The 20,095-nt window shown below is 35.6% G+C and overlaps 1 protein-coding gene across 2 annotated transcripts in view; it reads left to right on the forward strand.

Annotated features, from left to right (window-relative positions):
* The window catches only part of LOC108369786 (nuclear hormone receptor FTZ-F1-like), a 141,678-nt gene that overhangs the window by 118,345 nt on the left and 3,238 nt on the right, over positions 1-20,095 (forward strand). Inside the window, exons 5-8 of one of the 2 annotated variants that reach the window (XM_017624988.1) lie at positions 14,540-14,760; positions 14,868-15,154; positions 17,128-17,184; positions 17,267-17,465. In XM_017624988.1, the coding sequence (XP_017480477.1) occupies positions 14,540-14,760; positions 14,868-15,154; positions 17,128-17,184; positions 17,267-17,465 (764 nt within the window). Of the gene's footprint in view, positions 1-14,539; positions 14,761-14,867; positions 15,158-17,127; positions 17,185-17,266; positions 17,466-20,095 lie in introns of both variants that reach the window. The other variant, XM_017624981.1, reaches the window with a different exon arrangement.

Below are 20,095 nucleotides of genomic sequence, written 5' to 3' on the forward strand. Positions count from 1 at the left end.
ACACATATATATATATATATATATATATATATATATATATATATATATATATATATATATATATATATATATATATATATACATGCACACACTATATACGTAACCTCTTTGAGTATATCGATATGTACTTATGTATACATATCGCACACCGTCTTCAAAAGAGTCACAACTAAAAAAAAAATACGTTCGTCAGAAAATGCGAAAAACTATTTCGTAGCACATGCTTATCATATAGGCAAGGGCGACGTTACCTTAGGTTTTTTTTAACAAATTATAACAAAAATTTGCTCCAGCCTTTGCAGAAAGGTAAATAAAAGCTCTGCCTACATTTTTAGCGCATAATCTCAAAAATTCCAAATTTTGAGTTGTGACTCTTTTGAAGACGGTGGGCGATATGTGTGCATATCGCACACGATCTTCACAGGTGACACAACTCCAAATTATACGTTTGTTAGAAAATGCGAAAAACTATTCCTTAGCACATACTCATCATATGGGCAAGGTAGACTTTACCTTAGGTTGTTTCAAGAAATTATAAAAAAAAAATGGGCTCCAGCTTTTGCTGAAAGGTAAATAAAAGCCCTGTGTACATTTTTAGCGCATAATTTCAAAAATGCCCAATTTTGAGTTGTGACTCTTTTAAAGAGGGTGTGCGATATTTTCGTACCTATGAATACATTTTCTGGCTACTTTTTGTCCATATCTTAAAATGCCGAGATATCCGTACATGGTTTGTATTAGAGGTATACGCCGCCGAGCCACGCCGCCGCCGCAAAGCCTGTCGGCGTAAACCTCTAGTATGTATGTATGTATGTTTGTGAGTATGTGTATTTATCCTTTTTATATTCATAATAATAATATCTACATATCTTTCCATTGCCTTTCGTATATGTGTATATACACACCTACATATATCTATACATATGTACATACACACATACATATTTGCACTCTATTGTGTTTTTATTTAGCCAGCTATTTGAAGTCATTTTCTCGGCATTATTCAGTCAGCTCGGCATTTAGCCGTTATGTATCCCTATGACGAAATACTCCACCGCTACAATACATATGTACATACATACATACGTACATACATATTTATTTATGTAGGTAGCCAGTTATAAAGCTTTTTATTTGCGGCATTTTAGTTTCACTTTTTTATTTTATTGTATTTTTTCCCTTGCCGAATTTTGTATATTTTTTGCTTCGTTGAAGAGCCATATTATCAGCTGATGCTTCTGCATTAGAACAGCACTGTGTGTGTTTGTGTGTTAATTGAGGAAGCTTTTAAGCAGGCAATAGAAGTCATGGCACATTCTTCGTCAATAATGTTTTGATTGAAGTCTTTGGCGGTAGACCCCTCTGGTTGTGGCATACATCTCCACATGTACATTCCATTAAAAAGTTGGGCTTAAAATGGCGTAATCCGCAATTGTTAATTGTATATTATTATTATTATTATTATTAGTATTATTATTATTATTATTATTACAATTTTTTTTTTAAATGAACGCTCCTGAGATTTGGAAGAGATTTGGAGATAACGATTTAAAAATTTAAAAAGTATTATTTTTTGTTTTAGTTTTTACAAAAATTTTATGCATGGAGTTTAAAAGCATATTAAAGAAGCACGTTGACTTGAATATGCACATTAGGGTGGTCCAAAAATGCATGTTAAAAAGTAAAGTTCGAATTTTAATGCTTTCGCCCTCAAGTATTGTTCCATATTGGAAAAAGAGCTCTGTGATTTTTTCGAAAGAAAAAAAAATATTTGAAGGTCGCTCAAAGTGCTCAAAATTCTCTATGTATTTTATATAGAGAAAAATTAATTTTTCATGGAATGGTATAGAACTTTTGAAAATCAATATTTTTCGATCGGAAAAGAAAACTCTGTTTCTCTTCAAGAGCCTTCCAATAATAATACCCAACTGTTTATTTTACCACTTTTTAATGATAATGGTTTTTTATGGGTCCCATAATGTATTTTTTGGGGTCGAAAAAAAAATTCAACCACCCTAATGTGTATATAAATATTTGTGCCTACACATGTACATACTATATATTTACTAATAATCGGCGTGCTTTGCTATATCATAAATATATCAAAAAAAAACTAAATAAATAACTTTCATGCCAAATGTATACTTCTAATATTTATTTTTTATTTTTTCTTAAACCAAATACCTAGTAACCACATTTTAATATATACCTGAATGTACTAAAATTTCTGAAAGTCCTAACATTTTATATTCATTCAATTGTGTATTTTTGGTTTAATGTAAGTACAGCTTATTTTTCTCTAAGTTTGTTACATGGCAACTCTATTCATAACTATGCATAGTATAAACGATTCTGATAGCCGTTTAAATAAATATTCGTGCATGTACCCTCAACTTTTAATGCTATTTTAGCCATTTTGTTTAAATTTTTTTGTAGGTGGTAACTCTATAAAAAAGTATTTTTGTATAAAAAACCTGCTTTGTCATTTATACTATATAAATAATTTTATATTGTTCTTAACTTAAGCAAAACTATTAATTTAAATATTAAAAAGGTGGCAGCTCTTGCATTAAATGCACGAACAATATTTTTATTGTACAATGTCTTTCGTTTGATGTGTAAATGTATAAATACTTTTACTTAAATATTGTTACTGAGCTTTGTACCACGATTATGTTTATTAGGAAAAATGGAAAAAGCAACAAAGTCTAAGCGGTAGAAGTTATAGCTGATATTTCGGAGATCAGCACATCTCCTCATCAGACTTCTTTTTCTAAACTTTAGCAGGTATCGAACCCGCATCATCGATTTGCAAAGTCAGAAGCGCTAACCATTGAGCTATGCACAGCCCGTAAAAGCAAATTGATGTGTACATTATGATTATGATGTGTGATTATTAAAAAAACATACACTGCCGGAACAAAGTATTGGCACAGCAAATTTCTCGCAATATATGCAACAATTTCCATTTTAATATTTTTCCACTGATTTCGTATAAAAATATGGTTCATTCTACAACAAAAAACATAAAAATATAATTCCTAAACTTTGTGCAAAACTCGCGAAAATTCAGCCAGTTTTCATGAAAATTTTCATCTTTTTAATCAGATTTTTTAGAACTTTTTTGAGTATCCATAAAATCCGTTCCCTGGTTATAACATTGACATTGGCAACTCTCCCTTTAAGTACATTAAAAATATATATTAATTTTACAATACCCTTGTTATAAATATACACTTTTCTTTATTAAAAGTTGGCAACCCTATTAGATTTTTGTTTTCTGCTGTTTAAAATCGCTTTGTTTGATTCTAATAATGCAAAGCTGACAAATGGCATAAGCGCATTTGTTCCAAATCCCCGTCCACCTATTTTCTATCATGTTTCCACGTCCTTGATGACTGTAAATAATACGGCTTGGAATACTATCCTTAGGCATTGAGAAACATGCCTAGAACTCTGTTAACAATAATTTCTACCTCACTCTCCACTGCACCATAACGTCACCTTATTTCTTTTAAGCTTTTAAGTAACTTGAAGTTAAGTTTAAATGTCAAAATAAGTATTCCTCAAAAATTATGTTTCATACTACTTTACAATAATAGAAAACGGCAGTGCCATGGACACTGTTGAACAGTTTCTTAACCGTTTGATGGCTCTTTGCTGATTTATTTTACCTTCTCATACGACTGCCATGGCACATAGACCATGCTTAAAAGCTTTAGTACTTTTGGGGTGTAGGTTCTGTTAAGTTAGGCTGGCGCGCACGAATAACTCGTACTTCTACTCGGAGGCAGGATCATGAATGTCCTCTATACGTACGGTGACCATCCGTTCTGTTTTTTTGCAGGACCGTACTGTTATTTAAAAGTCTGTCCTGCGTAGTTTTTCAAAATATAAAACCCCCAAAATGTACTGATTTTTTCCAAGTGTCCTGCCTTTGTCCCGCATTTTCTTCGATATTTTAAAATTAACTTTTCCTAATCGAAATAAAAGCAGTGTCGAAACTAATTGATAACTACATAAGGGTAAGCAAAACCACCAGAACCAGAAGGTTCAACCAGTCAATGCGTTCTAAATTTTGTACGGTTATGGACAATTGATGACGAGAAAATGAAGACCAGAATCAAATATATCAATAGCACGGTTCTAAAAATTTTGTGGTAATCGCTGAGGAAAAAAAAAATGTTTTTATGCCAATTTTCTTTTCAAACAAGCGTTTTCGTAATTTAACCTACAGTTACTTTGCCGATTTCGATGAAAATTATTAGTGTTACAAGCGACCAAAATCGAAAAAAGTGAAATTTCAATCATTTTCTTTTTACAGTAGGTAAACGAAGATATGATGAGAAATGTAGATGTTACGGATCACAATCTGCACAAATTATATACTTTTGCAAAGGGCCCATCAATACCTTTCGAACTGTAGGTCATTTCATGAGATATTGACGAATAACTGAAAACAGTACCAAAAATATATTTTTCGAACAAATATCGAAAACACTTTTTTGGAACCATGGGTATTTTTTTCGTGCCCAGCGACCCAACGTTTGCCTAAAAAATTTACTTTACAGAGGTTCATATTTCGTGTAAAGTAATATGTAATATGCCTTATTATAATTTTGTAAATATTCACTACAAAAGGGTTAATACCAATGAAGCAAATTTAAAATTGGATTACTAATTAAGAAATATACACTCCTTGTTATTTGAATAGCGCACCTTACAGTCCTTAGTAGTTACAGTTTTCCTTTTGTTTGTTTGATATTCATTAATTTTTTATAAAACTATAGCATAGTCCATGATAAAAATATAGTAAGGTAGAACCGCTGAGAGTCACTTTTAAAATTCTTGACATTTCCAAACAATTTAATTTTTAAATTTACTCACAAACTCACACACACATTTTCAGTTTTCAATCTCAAGCAACAACAATTTCGAACAATTTCTATTTTTTATTTTCACTTTTATATGAGTTTAAAATGTTGGCAAACTTCAAAAAAAAATCATGGCCGACAAATTGAGAGAACGGTTCTACCTTGCTATGTTTTTATCATGGCATAGTCTACGTCTAAACCCGATTTTAAATTTTTTTGAAATTTAAAAAAAAAAAACAAACAAAGGGGCAATTTTTTTTTTTTTTGTTGACGGTGCTGCGCATTTTCTTCCATATAAAAATGTTGTGAAGCATACTTTGTATGGAAGAAAATCCAAAAAAGGGTGCGCTATTCAAATGACGAGGAATGTATATATGTATGTGTACGCAATTATATGTAGGTAAATTTTTTGAAAAATTGTCCTGCGTTTTCAAAATATATTTGTGGTCGCCGTATCTATACGTGACAGCCGGAGGCACATCCTTCTGACTGAAGTTACTTCATATTGTCAGTATAGCGTCTGTTAAACCATTTACTATTCCTAATGATAGCTGTGGAGCTCCGATATTTTCACTTCCGCTATCCCCCCCAAACTATTGAAAAAGCCTGAATTCATTCCTCTGCCATTCGGCCATAAGAATCGTGAGATATCACAGTCGTCACGATTGTTCCAGAGGTCATTAGTTACGGCTGTGGTGCATTCTTTAACCCTCCTTAGTAGATAACAAATGAAATGGTAGTGAAGAGCTTTTTGCTTATCTAATTTGCATTTCCGAGCCATGTCTAGCCATCTTGTCAGCTATTGCGCTCTCTATGGAAAATATCTACGCCTGAAAGGCATAGCAGTCAGTATTGGTCAGTATTTCGGAAAGTACTTTATTTTTTCGCTCATTTCGTGAGATACTTAAATTTTCCGCGTAGTACAAATTTTTATACATTACAAAGAGAAAATATATACATACAAATGTATGCAGTGGCAGCTTTTAAAATTTGGTCGAAAATATTAAACGTTTTGGGGCCAATTAAGCTAAAAGAAAAATGCTTTAAACGAACTATGTATAATGAGCTGACTACATTCATTTTTAATTTACTTTGCTTGCCTCATACATAGCTCTGTGGCTCCAATTTTAAAATTGATCCAATATAAAAGAGGAATAGACTTTCATTACAAACTGTTGAGAATATAACGGCGTATCCATGGTCAAAATAAAGTCTGTATTTAAGTTTCACTATATCTAAGATATCTTCATGTACTTACATGGTTGTTGACAATAATAAAAAGCAAAGATATGAAACCAAATAGCATTTTTCTAAGTTTTTTCTACCTTCATACTTTGATATTTAAAAAAAAAAAATTGATATATTTCTGTGTTCATATGGTATATTTAGTTTGATCCATTTTTTTTTACGATACATTTTTTCATGATGTCGCTGCGACACTGATCGCAGTTATCAGCCTACCTTATCTGCAGGTCTTTGGAGTAAAAACCAGAGCCGACTCCTTTTTCGATCTTTGAGCCTTCGCACAGTGTGGCCGAAATCCAAAAGTGCGGCCAAAATTCAAAGCTTTAAAATAATGATTCGAAATTTCGTACCAGGAGGTTTTCGGGGTCACTAATTACTAATCCGATGTCAAAATTGCAAAATTCAAAATGGCGGATCCAGTATGACGTGTGGTAAATTTCGAGCTTTTTAATTAGATTTCTTGGTGAGATTTTGAGTATGCAGTTTTATAGCCCATTAAAATTTAGTGCAATAAAGTCCAAGTTTGAAGCAGCTAGGACTTACCGTCGATTTTTGAATTTTTTTTGTTGACGGTGCCAGTCATTTTCTTCCATTCGCAACACCTTCGACAAAAAAAATTTCAAAAATCAACCGTAAGTTCCAGCTACTTTGAGTGTGACTTTATTATATTTAAGTTGAATGGGCTACAAAACTGCATACTCAAAATCTTTCTGTGTTCTCTAATTAAAAAGCTGGACATTTTTACATACGGGTGAGTTTGTATAAGTGTGCTAAAAAAAAAAAAATATTTAAGGAGCAGAGATGAGTACCTGAGTTTAATTTTATTCTGCAGCTAATACTTTCCTACGTAAACTCTAATAGGTTTAAAAGCAGCTTTCGACAGCGTTTCGTTACTGTTGCATTTAACAACTCAAAATTTGTCTAAAAATAAACGAAACAAGTACCTTTATATTTTTATTTCTTAAAAATGTCTGTTACAGTATTAGTTTTCACAAATTTTTTAACGTATTTTACTAACCTTCAGACGTAGAATACATTTGGTTTTGTTTGTTTTCCTGTTCTCAGACTACTTTTTTTTAGTTTTTTCTCGAAAGCCCTTTTACAGGTATAGTTCGTTGCTTCGCCGCCCTTCCTTTCTCTTTCCTCTGTGTTGCGTATCCACGTAAGTTTGGAGTCAGGAATAATATTTAAGTATTTTGCCTCGGGGGAAAGATTCAGGCTACTCCCTTCCAGCCTTCGTAAAGTGAGTTTTTATTTTCCTCTGGAATAAGACAAGCAGGGTTTATAAGGGGTAGCTCTTATTCCATTTTATTTATTTTTCGCCAGTTGGAAACACTGTCCAGTGCCGATTTTAACAGCTCACTAGTTGTTTGGGAGTAACCTTATCTCCTTTTGCGTTGTCGCTTTAATTACAACGGCGCACAAAAAAAGTAGTGTGTGCACTTGACCAGGCCCACCTAGCGACATGTATTTCGACCCACTCGTACATCCTCAAAATTTCGATTAAATTGCGAGAGGTGCGAATTTTTTGCCATATTTTTTTACAATTTTCGCAATTATCTCGAAATTTAGGAGGTGTACGAGGCAAACGGACCTCAGATTCGGATTCAAGGGGGCGGAATATATGTTGGTAGGTGGGTCTGGTTAAAAGCACACACACCACTTTTTTTGTGCTGGTGTTATCGTTTCTTGTCATTGCCGTTTTAATCATCCCTAAGTTATGAAATTCGCTTTTTTATATAAATATATTAAAACGCCAAAGAGAAGTTACCAGCAAACGTTTCAAAATGGAGAACACTGCCAATATTGGCGCCAAATTATCGTTTTTATTATGCAAATGATTTAGAGCCTTTCTGTATTAAGCTAATGATGATATGTAAATATGTACAAAATACGTTAATCCATAACTTGCTTCTCAATTCCATTTTAGCAAATAGCCTATAAGAGCACGGCTTACTTATTCACTTGATGAATAAATATTAGAATATATAGAATATATATATATATATCGATTGTTTACCTTGTTTAACTGATAGTGTTTCCCTTGTAAGAACTTCATTTGTTGTGAATACTGAGCCACCCTTTTATAAATACTTCATTGCTTGCATACTTAGTTAATATTTTTTGCTCATAGCTTCATCGAAATATTTTTTAAAGCACCTGTGATTTTTCGATACGAAAATTGCTTGGTATCGGACGAGAAGTATCGCGTAATGTACTTGTATTATCTAGTATCGTTTTGTCCCTACTTCGGCATTCACGGGAAGAAATTTTCCATCACTTGAAAATCGTTTTTCCTTTTGCTCTTAAATAAAAAACCATATATATTTGAAGTGTACTATAATTTTTCCAATTTTATTTTTAAAGTACTATAAATATCTTAGAAAATGTTGGCAACCCTCTCATATACCCATTGTTGCGTATGTAACGTATACGCCCCGCAGCACCATACGCGGTCTCTAACACGTTTACACGCATGCCTTAACTTAAAGCGAAGATCAGACGATTTGTACAGTTGTACAGGTTTGCACATTTTGGCAGTCACAGACTTGTGTTTAGAAATTTGAGTTCAGCTCAATAAAAGAATTTCCGAAAAAAGGGGTAGTGCTTTGAAAATATTTTTAACAGGGTTGCCACATGTTTACAAAGTTTAATTCAATTTACACTATAGGTTTAATAAAGTATTTCAATATAGATATCAATCGAAATTGCTTAGAATATATTTTATTTCTACAGTACATGTAAGAGGGTTGCCACCTATTTTAAAATTTGAATTCAACACGAATTACGTATTCTACGTTTAAGATTAGGGGCTGTGGCTTCGACACAGGCTCCACGTCAGGACGAAGTCGCTAGACTGATCCTTTTTTTTATCAGAAATCTGGAGAGCCGCTTTGGAGTATCAAATACTTTTAATGATTTTTTTTCTGCAACCGGTTACTGATTTTTGTTATAATGCGCGAAGGGTACTAAATTTCACCCCAATATTAGCCTAATCTGTGTATACGTATGTATATTCACTAACGTCTTAATTTTATTTGTAACTTCGTGACTTTTATGATTACGTGTCTTTAAGAACCGGCATATACCACTGCGTTGTGTGCGCCTGACCTAATTAAATATTATGCCATGAAAAAAATCTGATTTTCACCGGTACCATGACCTATGTATTGTAACTATGTTATACATACGCGCGCACAACTCCTACATCGCATACACAAAATGTATATTGGGAGCCCCTACCTGCCCTTTCCTTCTCCTATAGCAAGCCATCACACCCTCTTTAGCCACCTCTATCTAAGAAGAAACAACATTCACCTCGTTTTCAAATTGGCGGCACAATTCAAATTAGATTATCCGATGTAAGCATACAAAATACTGTAAATGTGCCGCAAATGCTGAATGCCGAATACTGAATGTCGAATGCCGCCGAACAGTGGCGAATGCCAATGAAAGTGGTCATGTGGTACAATGTGCAATAACATTGCTGTTATTGCTGTTGTTGTTAGTGTTGATGTTGCTGTTGCTATTGCCACTGAAAGTGATAGTGATAGTGGTGTTGGTATTAGCTAATAGGTGTGCTCTTAAGGCGTGCAATACGGGCGAGTGGCGTGCGGTGGTGAGCACTCTCATGCGCTTTCCAATGCTTTCGTTGCTGTGCCATGGGAGGGAGCAAACGCGCGTGCTTTTGGTGAAGGGCGCGCGGTGTGTGTGGCGCGATGAGGCGATGCGGCATTAGATGTTGCTGCTTTCGTTCGGTATGCATTAGCTTTGGCGTATGTGGTGGTGTCCCAGTTTCCATTCTGTCCTTGACCTACTCCACTCAAAATGAAAACACGCTACACACCGCAACGCTACAAATCGCTTTTCGCTGTATGCTTTTTGCTGCTAGCTGGTTGCTTGTCTTAGCGCTCATCGCGCGCTGTTGGTGTGCTCACCAAGTGAAGTTATTGACGCTCATCGTCGTTGTCGCTGTTGTCGTCGTCGTCGCCGTTGCCATTCCGCTTGCTATTGCTCCTGCTGTCTATCCACTGTTAGCGCGACGATTGTATTGCCACAGAAGCGCACAGAAACTCTGCTGAGCGCGCTGAGATGTATGCTTCTTTAGTGGAGTGGATCATTCTGGGAGCGAGCACGCGCGCGCCAAATCAACGCGAGCGCAGGTAAAATGTAAAATACTCAGCTCTAAGCTACGCGCAAATACAAACACATTTACCTATACGCCCGCGTGTTGCTCCATCATCTGCAGATTGGAAATAGTTTTGTTTTTGGTGATTTTTTAAAGTTTTTTTTTTTAGCAGCGCGCGAGCGACATTAGAAGAAAAGCTTTGAGCGCCATATCTCGCGCATAGCATTTGAAGTAATTTGCACGCTCTCGCTGAGCAGCGTGGCCGGCAACATTAGCTCGACGTCCGTACAATTGGCGCTTTCCGCGCGCGCTCACACACCAACACTTAGACGCGCATCAACATTTTTTCATCGAGCTACTTGCTCACACACACACTTGTACATTTCCGCCTTGTCAAATGCTAGCAAATGTGTTGAAATTCACTGCGCTTGTATGCGTTTCGTTTTCGCTTTCAATGGTTTGTTCAAATGTATTTGCATATAGGTTTTCACATATGTACGCGCGCACACAACCTATATGCACACGTTGAATATTTGTAAACAATATGCTTGACCTAAATTACAGTTTCTTGTTTGAGTGAAAAAGAAATATACGAACAGCCGACCGAATATACAGACGGCGGAACATGCGACCAGCGACGAATGACGCGCGGTGAGCAGTGAGCGGTGAGCGGCGCAAAAACGACCAACTGAAATGAGCAGAAATAATAAAAGCGTTTTTCTTATTTTATAAAACCCAGTTCTAAGAGGTACTGGCTGTGCTGGTAGTGGCGGTGGCGGCAGGGGCATCTCCCTTCCATCTTAGCGGCTGCTAAGTGCAGCTTACACTGCAATCACGTTTGCATCATGGAATGGTGTCACAGCTCGCCACCCGCCGTCCCCCGCTGCGGTAGAACAGCAGTTGGACTGGGCTGATTACATTTTGTTTGCTTGTATTTTTGTCCTTATTTCGCGAAAGAGGGCAGATAGATTTCAAATAGGAAAACAATCTTTAGAATAAAGAGCATTCGCGGAATATATGTATGTATGTGTGTATGAGAATTATGCACGCAAATTAGATTAAAGCATTTTATATAAAAATTTTAATGCCTTAATTATTTATTAAGTACTGAATTAAAATTTGGTATCGAGCGCTAAAAGCATCGATGAATCGTTTTTGGGCGCATAATCGATTTGTTGGTAGGAACTTCGCAAAGTCATTGAAAATTTAGTTAATTGACGTTTTCTCTGCAAAATATATGCATATGTCGACTTCCTTACGAAAGTTGCTAAAAATTTTAGTAAAAATCCGTCTACAATTTTCTAAAACTTTTTCATTTCTGATTTTACACTGGGAAATTAGCGAAAACTTTGAAATCTTTAATTTCTACTTCACTGATTAAGATTAGATCTCGGATTTTATTCTTTTCGGGACCATAAAATAATTTTCAAAACAAAAGTAAAAAAATAATTTTTAGAAAACGGAAAAATTTCAGTTTTTTTGATGACAAAATTTTTTCAAACAGGCGCTCGAAAACATACAATACAAAATAAAAACCAAAAAAAAAATAAAAAATAAAATCAAATTATATATAAAATAAAAAACTAAATTAAAACAAAAAATATATAAAATCAACAAAAAAAAAAAAATTAGAAAAATCTTAAAAAAACACAAAAATAATAGTATCATTTGAAATAAAAAAAAATACAGAATAATTTTAGTATTTTTGATGAAACATTTTTTTTCAAACAGGAGTCCGAAAACATGAATATAAAAAACTAAAACCAAAAAAATCAAAAAAATTAGATGCTCGGTTTTACCAAGTGACAAACTTTCCGCACAAAATTGTGTAATTTTAAATTTTAACAGGCTGATAAATTTGAAATTGATTGGTGCAACAGGGCATAAATAAAATGAAAACAATGCATTTAAAAACTTAAAAAAAAAGTATTACAAAAATGTTTAAGAAGGCTAAACAACAATAAGAAAGTTGAATAAAATTAATAAATATTTTTTTCAATGATTTTTAGTTAGTAATCAAATTAGGTAAACGATATAACGCAAGAATAAAAAAATAAAAATTTACAAAAATTTTGTTATTAGTAGAGTAAGAGTTAGTTCGGTCTTGGAAAGAAAATTAATCATAATAAACGCATACATTAGACTGTCTCCTAAAATATCAGCACCTAAATTTTGTATAGGGCACCCCGACAAAAATTTCAAAATTGTAAATAAATTTTTAGGGGCGCTGCCAGACTTAAAAAAGAATGATTTTTTTTTGTCACAAAAATTCGATAAAACCTTGGCATGAAATCTGATAAATTTGACATTTCATTGAAACGTATTCATATAAAATCATAAGCTCGCTGAATTATAGCTGGTAAAAGTCGAAATTTAGTCGAATTTTTGCGATTTTCTTAAATTAAAAGAGAAAATTTTTAATTTCGGGGACGTCTTTATTGTGTGCCAGGAACAAAATAAAGGGCTGCCCCATGATGTTGATATATTGAGGCAACCCTAAGATACATATGTTCCCATATCTATTTTTCTCCATAAGCAATAATACCACTAAAATGCCTTCCTGGAACGCCAACTGGGAGTAATCTACATACATACATATATTAAGTTATAATGAAAACACGGTGTGTGCTGCAAATCAAGATTGGCAACCAGCCACAGCAGAGCTTTCGTCGTCTCAAGTTTTGATGAAACAAGAGCCTAGCGAAAGCAGGAAAGCTGAGAAAAAATAATTCACGTCAGGATCTACCGTTCCTTTCCTTATGGTATGATGTCGAAGTTTCCAAAGAGCTCTGTGTGAAGGAAAATCCGGTGATCCTTTGCCTAGTAGCAAAGCAAACTGGGACAGTCTTGCCCGCACTGTTTACTTGTACGACGTTAGGCGCAGCGTTAACCGCTAGAATAGGAGTAGTTCGGAGGGCTTCGCTAATTCCAACAAAGGCAGCACTTTACTAAAATAAATGTTTCTAGTGAATTTCAGAATGCTAACTAATTATAACCCAAACTAGATAATTGGCTGGAGTATGATTTAAGGTAAATTACCTTTGCAGAAAGACCCCACCTCCTTCCTGCAGCGCTTACAAAAAAGTATAGGGCAGCTGATGCTTTTTGTTGCATTCGCTGCTCAAATGCAATTCGGCTTACAGAATGACTTCTTGTCTAGGATCACACCCAACGCGATCCGAGAGCACAACTGAAAAGGAAGCTGGGCATTTGGCTATTTATATCTCCCGGCAGTGTGACCAGGCTAGCCAGAAACTAAGATCTGACTTAATGGCTTTTTTCTGGCATTTTTTATTTAAAATATTCATAGTCAAATTCGGACCAGAACTATTAAACTAAGTACCCATTATGTATGTATGTATGATTTTAAGGAAAGAATATACTGACTTCTTTTTGACTTCAATTTTCCTAGCGTATAACTCTTTCTAACCTTTTTTAAAAAGGAATTTAGCTTCGCTTTTTGCGATCATCTGGTCACACTGTCTCCTGGTTAAATAGTATTGCCTAGGAATACACCTAGTCCGCTAATAGTGCTTAGAAACTTCCCCTGATAATGAGCGCCACATCGTCAGCGTAGGTAATAGAGCAACAGCCCTACATTTCCAGCTGCGTTGACGTTGACGATTCAGAGAATTGGTGAGAAAACGTTCCGCTGCGGGATGCCCCTATTCGTCCTTTCCTGGATAGAAGCTTTTCCCCACTCCGCTAAATATGACAGTTCGGTAGCGGTTAGCAAGTTAGCGATATAGACGACCATCAACCGCGATGTCGGAGATTTAGAGCAACTGCCTCATATGTAGTGGTTAGTAGCCATGTTTTGACTGACCTTACCGGCCATAGTTTTTTATATGTATAATGGTGGGACCCATCTCCATGGCAAGGTTATGGTGAGACTCGTGAACATTTTGTCTCCCTCCATATAAAGTCATAAATGGTAAAATAATATCGATTACGATTACTTATACGAATCAATAATAATAAGTTATGAACATCAAAAATTAATAAGCATATTGATAAAGGTATCGATGAATACATCAAACATGATATCGATAAATATACCGCTATTAATATCGATAAATAGTAGATAAATATTTTTTGTCTTTTTGCTACGTTTAACTCTAAGAACACATCGATAAATATGTATCTCGATGATTTTAACAAACGTGATATCGATAAATATATTGATATTAATTTCGATAATTAGTAAATAAATATGTACTTTTAACCCTCCAGAAACATTTAGCTCCAACAACAACCGCTAAATATCCAATATCTTCTCCCTGCTTTTCAGCCGTGAGAGCGGATCGAATGCGCGGGGGTCGCAACAAATTCGGACCCATGTACAAACGCGATCGGGCGCGAAAACTACAAATGATGCGTCAACGACAACTCGCCTTGCAAGCGCTACGCACATCCATTGGCTCGGTTGAGATGAAGTCGTCGCCACTCTCGCCTGGTTACCAACAAGCATATCCAAATATGAATATAAAACAAGAAATACAAATACCTCAGGTGAGATACACGTATCAAGTACTTTAGCGAAAACACGATATCAAAATTAAATAATATCTATCATTTAAACTAATTTATCAACTTTATTCCTCCTCCTCCTCTAACAGGTGTCCTCTCTCACACAATCACCAGATTCATCGCCCAGTCCCATTGCGATTGCGCTCGGGCAGGTCAATACAAGCGGCGGTGTGATATCAACGCCCATGAATGGCGGTGGCGGTGGTGGTAGCGCTGGTGGTGGTGGTGGTGGCGGCGGCGGTAATGGCAATGGTGGCAACACCGGCACCAATAATAGCAGCAGCAATAACGCCAGCGATGGACTCAACCGCGGTGGCAGTGGCAATTGCCACGACACTGGAACTGGATCTCTGCAGAATGCGTCCGACGCGAAAATGTGGTATATGCTTTACTGTCTTATGAAATGTTAGCTTTAACTAATTACATACATACATACATACGTTGTTGATGCATGAAACGTACATCATCAATCCTTCCATATCTCTTCATTACCACGCATGATCGAGAGGTGCTGCGGCTGTTTTTGAACGAAAAAAAAAAAGAATTGAGATGCTTAAAATCGTAAGCAGTTTTGTGAGAGGTACCGCTGGGGTAATGAAACATTTTGTCAAGAGTTTTTCGAAGGCGGATCTGCTTCTGATTATAGTTTCATTTAAAACATCCGGGGTTGTAAAAAGTCTTTAATTATCAAAAATCGAGACAACTTTTCAATTCAATTAATATATTAGGATAGTTCTTAAAAATATAAATTTTTGTATAAAGACACAAAAAAAATGTCAAAAATTCAGCAAAATAAAAGTTGCTACCAGGGTTTGAAAAAATTTAAATTTCATATATCGTAATATTCGAAAAAATTTATACTTGAAATCTGATAAATTTGATTTATTATTGAAACTTGTACATATAAATAAATCCAAACACTGCGACCCTTATTTTTTTTCTAATTTTCGTAGAACGTAGAAAATTTACATTTTTCCTTGACGTGCGAGTAATTTTTAATTTTTTTTTTAAATTATTTAATAGAATTTCCCCTCAGTTTTTGCTTTTTTGTTATCCTAATACTTGACACGTATCAGTTCATAAAGTTGTACTGCGTATCGCCATTTCGGTAATCCACAATTTGTATATGCGCGCTTCTTTTTTTAATTTTTTGCCTATCCGATTTTACTTTCCTGGACTTCGATGTCCATTTTTTTTTAATTTTTGATTAACGGTTTTTTCAACTTCGAAATTAGCTTTCCAGTCCCGATTAAAATCTTTTCGATTTCTTTGTTTTAACTATGTAATTGTTTTATTTATTTTTGTTAAATTTTTATACATATTTCTTGATAACACTGCACAAAATAGGAATTTCATCTCACAGCAGGTTCAGCATTTTTTTTAATAATTTTCTTTTTCTATTTATTAAAATTTTGTTTCGGAATTTTGATTTCTATTTAAGTTTTAAATAGCCAAAAAATATGTCCATTGCTTATTTAAAAAAAAAAGGATGTATATTTTTAGGTTACTTAAAATTATTTTAAACAACGAAAACTTTACGGCTTTCCTTAAAGACAATTTTTAATTCTTAATTAACCAAAAGTAAATAACGGTTATGTAAATTTTCAAATAGTTTCTCATTTCTTAAATAACAAACATTTATTTTGAATTTTAAAAACCTAACAGTTTTCTAATTTTCAAATGACCAAAAATTTTTGCAAAGCCAAAAATTATCTCTAATTTTTTATTACCAAAAAATTATGTATTTCCAATTTTTTATTACCAGAAAAATATTTCCAGTTTTTATTACCAAAAATTTACGTCCAGTTTTGAAATTACCAAAACGCTGTATCCAATTTTTTTTATATCAAAAATTTGTATCCTGTTTTTAAATTGCCAAAAGTGCATATGTTAAGTTTTTTATTTACAAAACTTTATTTCCAGTTTTACATAACTAAATACCGGTTTTTAATTTACTAAAAATTTGTAAAGTTTTTAAACTACCATACACTTATATCTTACCTTAATTAACTAAAATTGAAAAAAACCAAAACTAAATATATTTTTCAAATCCATATCTAAATTTTTTGTAGTATTTTGGTTTTAAGCCCCAAAGATTTTTTTTTTAATTTTAAATTCTTTACTAAAAGTTTTTCATAAAATTTGTTGGGACTAATTTCAAAGAGTGTCTCCTTTTTTTGTGCGCCAGATTATTATACCATAAAAATAAGTTGAGCTTATAAGCTTAATAAAAAACGGCACCTCTCTTTTGATTTGTGAAAAACATTCACCCAATTTCAAGCCTTGTGCCGCCCTTAATCTTGCACTTGTTTTCTTATAATTTTTTATATTTCTATTCTACAATTAAAGCTTCGACACCGGTACGCATCCTTCAAGCACTGCTGACTCCATCATCGAGCCACTTAGGTGAGTTAACGAAATTTTGCCTCAACACCTTCTATGGACACATTTTTAATGCATTTATTTTCTCATCACTCTCATCGTACAGGGTGTCGCCAATGATACGCGACTTCGTGCAATCGATAGACGATCGGGAATGGCAGACACAACTCTTTGCGTTGCTACAAAAACAAACCTACAATCAAGTGGAAGTTGATCTCTTCGAGCTGATGTGCAAAGTGTTGGATCAGAATCTGTTCTCACAAGTGGATTGGGCTAGAAACACTGTCTTCTTTAAGGATCTTAAGGTGAGAGAGGGGGCGCGACAAAAAGCAAATGCGAAACAGCGCAAATGCTAGCCAAAAATTGCCAAAAGTGTAGCTTAATATAGACGCCAGCCATTAAGTGCACAGCTCAAGCGCCAAAGCTACGTAATCCACGGTCAATTTGTTGTTGGCATTTCAGGCTTTGATTTTTTTGTAAATAGTTTTCGTTGTTGGTTGCTTTTGCGTCTGTGATTTTCGTACGCGCGCGCCCGTATAGCGATTATGTAAACTCACACAGGTCAGAGGCTGAAGGCGCGGGGTGATGGTGTTGTAAGGGACGTGAAGCGACAACAGAAACAAACAAAAAGGCAGCTAAAAAGGCTGTAATGGCAGCAACAACCACACTTACTAAGTCTGAATTAAGTTTCGATTTCGTTTGCTCGCTCATTTTGGCGCTATTGTTGTTGTAGTTGCTTAGTTTGTTGTTGCTGTTGTTGTTGCTTGACTCGCTCGCTGACTAACTGATTGCTTGGCTGACCTACTTACCAGCCAAAGCTGAACGAAGTGAACCGAACATACATACAAATAAACAAACACACATACACACACACACACACACACGGACAGACAGAGTCACACAATCACACTATCCCACAAAAGTCGGCTATAGTCAATTCATGCTGTTCATATGACGCAACAACACACATTGCACAAAGGTTTCACCAACACAGCAACAAACAATTTGGAACGACCAAGTCGATTTGCGAGTTTCTTCCGTTGCATGTATGTGTGTGTTTGTATTATTTTTATTTTATTTAAATTATCTATATGTATTTGTAAGCGGGTGCGCGCAGCACATTCATGGACAAACGCAATAAAATGCGGCCGCCGACATCTCCATAGACGTCCATGCCAATGATTGCATTGAGGTTGGGGCTGCGGCGATGAGCTAACGAAACGCGTTACCGTTGAAGCACATCTACGCATTGAGTGTGGCGCTCTGCGAAAGAAAATCTTGATTTCAAACCTGGCGGCACGGCCAAGCAGTGCGAGTTGCCAGGCCGCACGTGTTGTAAGCGCTGTTATTGCGCGTTGCTCTCCGCGCTCCACTTAGCAATTGAAGCTTCTCTTTGCTGCGAGTGTCGAGGAAAAGAGCGCGTTAAATTAAAGCGCTTGGGTTGTGCGCTTTAAGCTGAGCTGCGAAAATGCTGATGATTGGTTCTTAAATCTGTTTTTGAGTGTTAACGCGTTAAGCGCCATAACTTTTCGCAATCAAAAATGTTAAACTGAACTCTTAGTTTTCGAGTTCGGTTCATGGAATGTTCTGAACGTTATAAAAATCTATTTTAAGATATTGTATTTCCCTTATTAGCAAAGGAAAAGAAGAAGAGGCATCCAAATCCAAAATACCAAACGACCGTCGAAGCGCCGTTGCTTCCGACATCCAAGTCAACTATTTCGTCTGAAAATCGTTTTGCCACTGATCCCTCCATTCGTCGCTATTGTGTTAGCGCTAGTTGTACTTCCCGATTGCAAACTGGTCCTTCTGCACTTGGTCCTTCCGTTGTGTTCGTGTGGGCACTTTCTTTTGTTGTCCAACCATGGGTGCCCAGTCGAAGCATCTTTTCGCCGAAGCGTTGTCGTCCATACGTACATTCAACATGGCCAAGACAACGCAATCGTTGTATTTTTATGTGCTTAACCATGTCCTTGTCACACAGTTCGTTCATCTTTTTTTCTTCTTCGGTACTCGTCGCCCACGCGAAGAGGGCCATAAATTTGGCCTACAATAGCTCTCTTGAAAGCCCCAAGAGGCTTGTCATCTTTGTTCGACATCGTCCATGTTTCTGCGCCATATGAAAGGACGGTCATGATGAGATTTGTATAGCCTAGTATTTGTTCGTCGAGAAAGGTCGCTGCTTTTCTATGGCCTACCGAGCCGAAAGTATCAACTAATGGCAAAAATTATTCTTCGGTTTATCTCCAGTCTGGCATTATTGGAGGTGTTTTTGTTGATCATAGGTAGACAAAGTCCTTCGCTACTGCAAACGCTAGGTTTTTTTATGTGTTGCCAGGTGGTACTTTCTCTTGTCCTCGTTCACTCCCAGACCAACCTCTTTCGCTTCTTTTTCTAAACTGCAAAATGCTGCACTATTGTCCCAAGTTCTCAGGCCGACGATGCCAATATCCAACCTTGTTATAGGCACAATTATAACACTCAACTTTAACTTCGATCTTCTTCGTCGTCTGTTTTTGATGCAGAAAGACAGATAATGCGAAACTTACATCTATTTTTTCTCCCTCCAGAACAATTAAAAAATGGACCCTTTCACTTTTAGGTAATAGAATGAAAACTATTTTTCTATGGAGAAATAGTGTATGAATAATGATGCTCAGAAATCTACAACATATCAAATATGATGAGGTCATTGAGAAATTGAGGATATTGGTTTACGAAGCCATCGAGAAGCCATATACCACCGAGTGTAGTAGCTTTGGCGTTTATGGCTTCGCGATAGCTTCGTGAACTTCGCCGCTGGTGAAAATAAGCGGCTCACTTGCAGTTTGGCAATTGTGCAGGCTTATGATCACTCGACACCTTTGACTTTCGTCATTGAGCTGTGTCAAATTGTTCAAGAACCCCACGACTGACATGATCGTTTCCTGTTACA

Source organism: Rhagoletis zephyria, unplaced genomic scaffold, assembly GCF_001687245.7.
Source record: "Rhagoletis zephyria isolate East Lansing unplaced genomic scaffold, Rhagoletis_zephyria_1.1 Rzeph_scaffold_00059, whole genome shotgun sequence".
Taxonomy (NCBI): Eukaryota; Metazoa; Arthropoda; class Insecta; order Diptera; family Tephritidae; genus Rhagoletis; species Rhagoletis zephyria.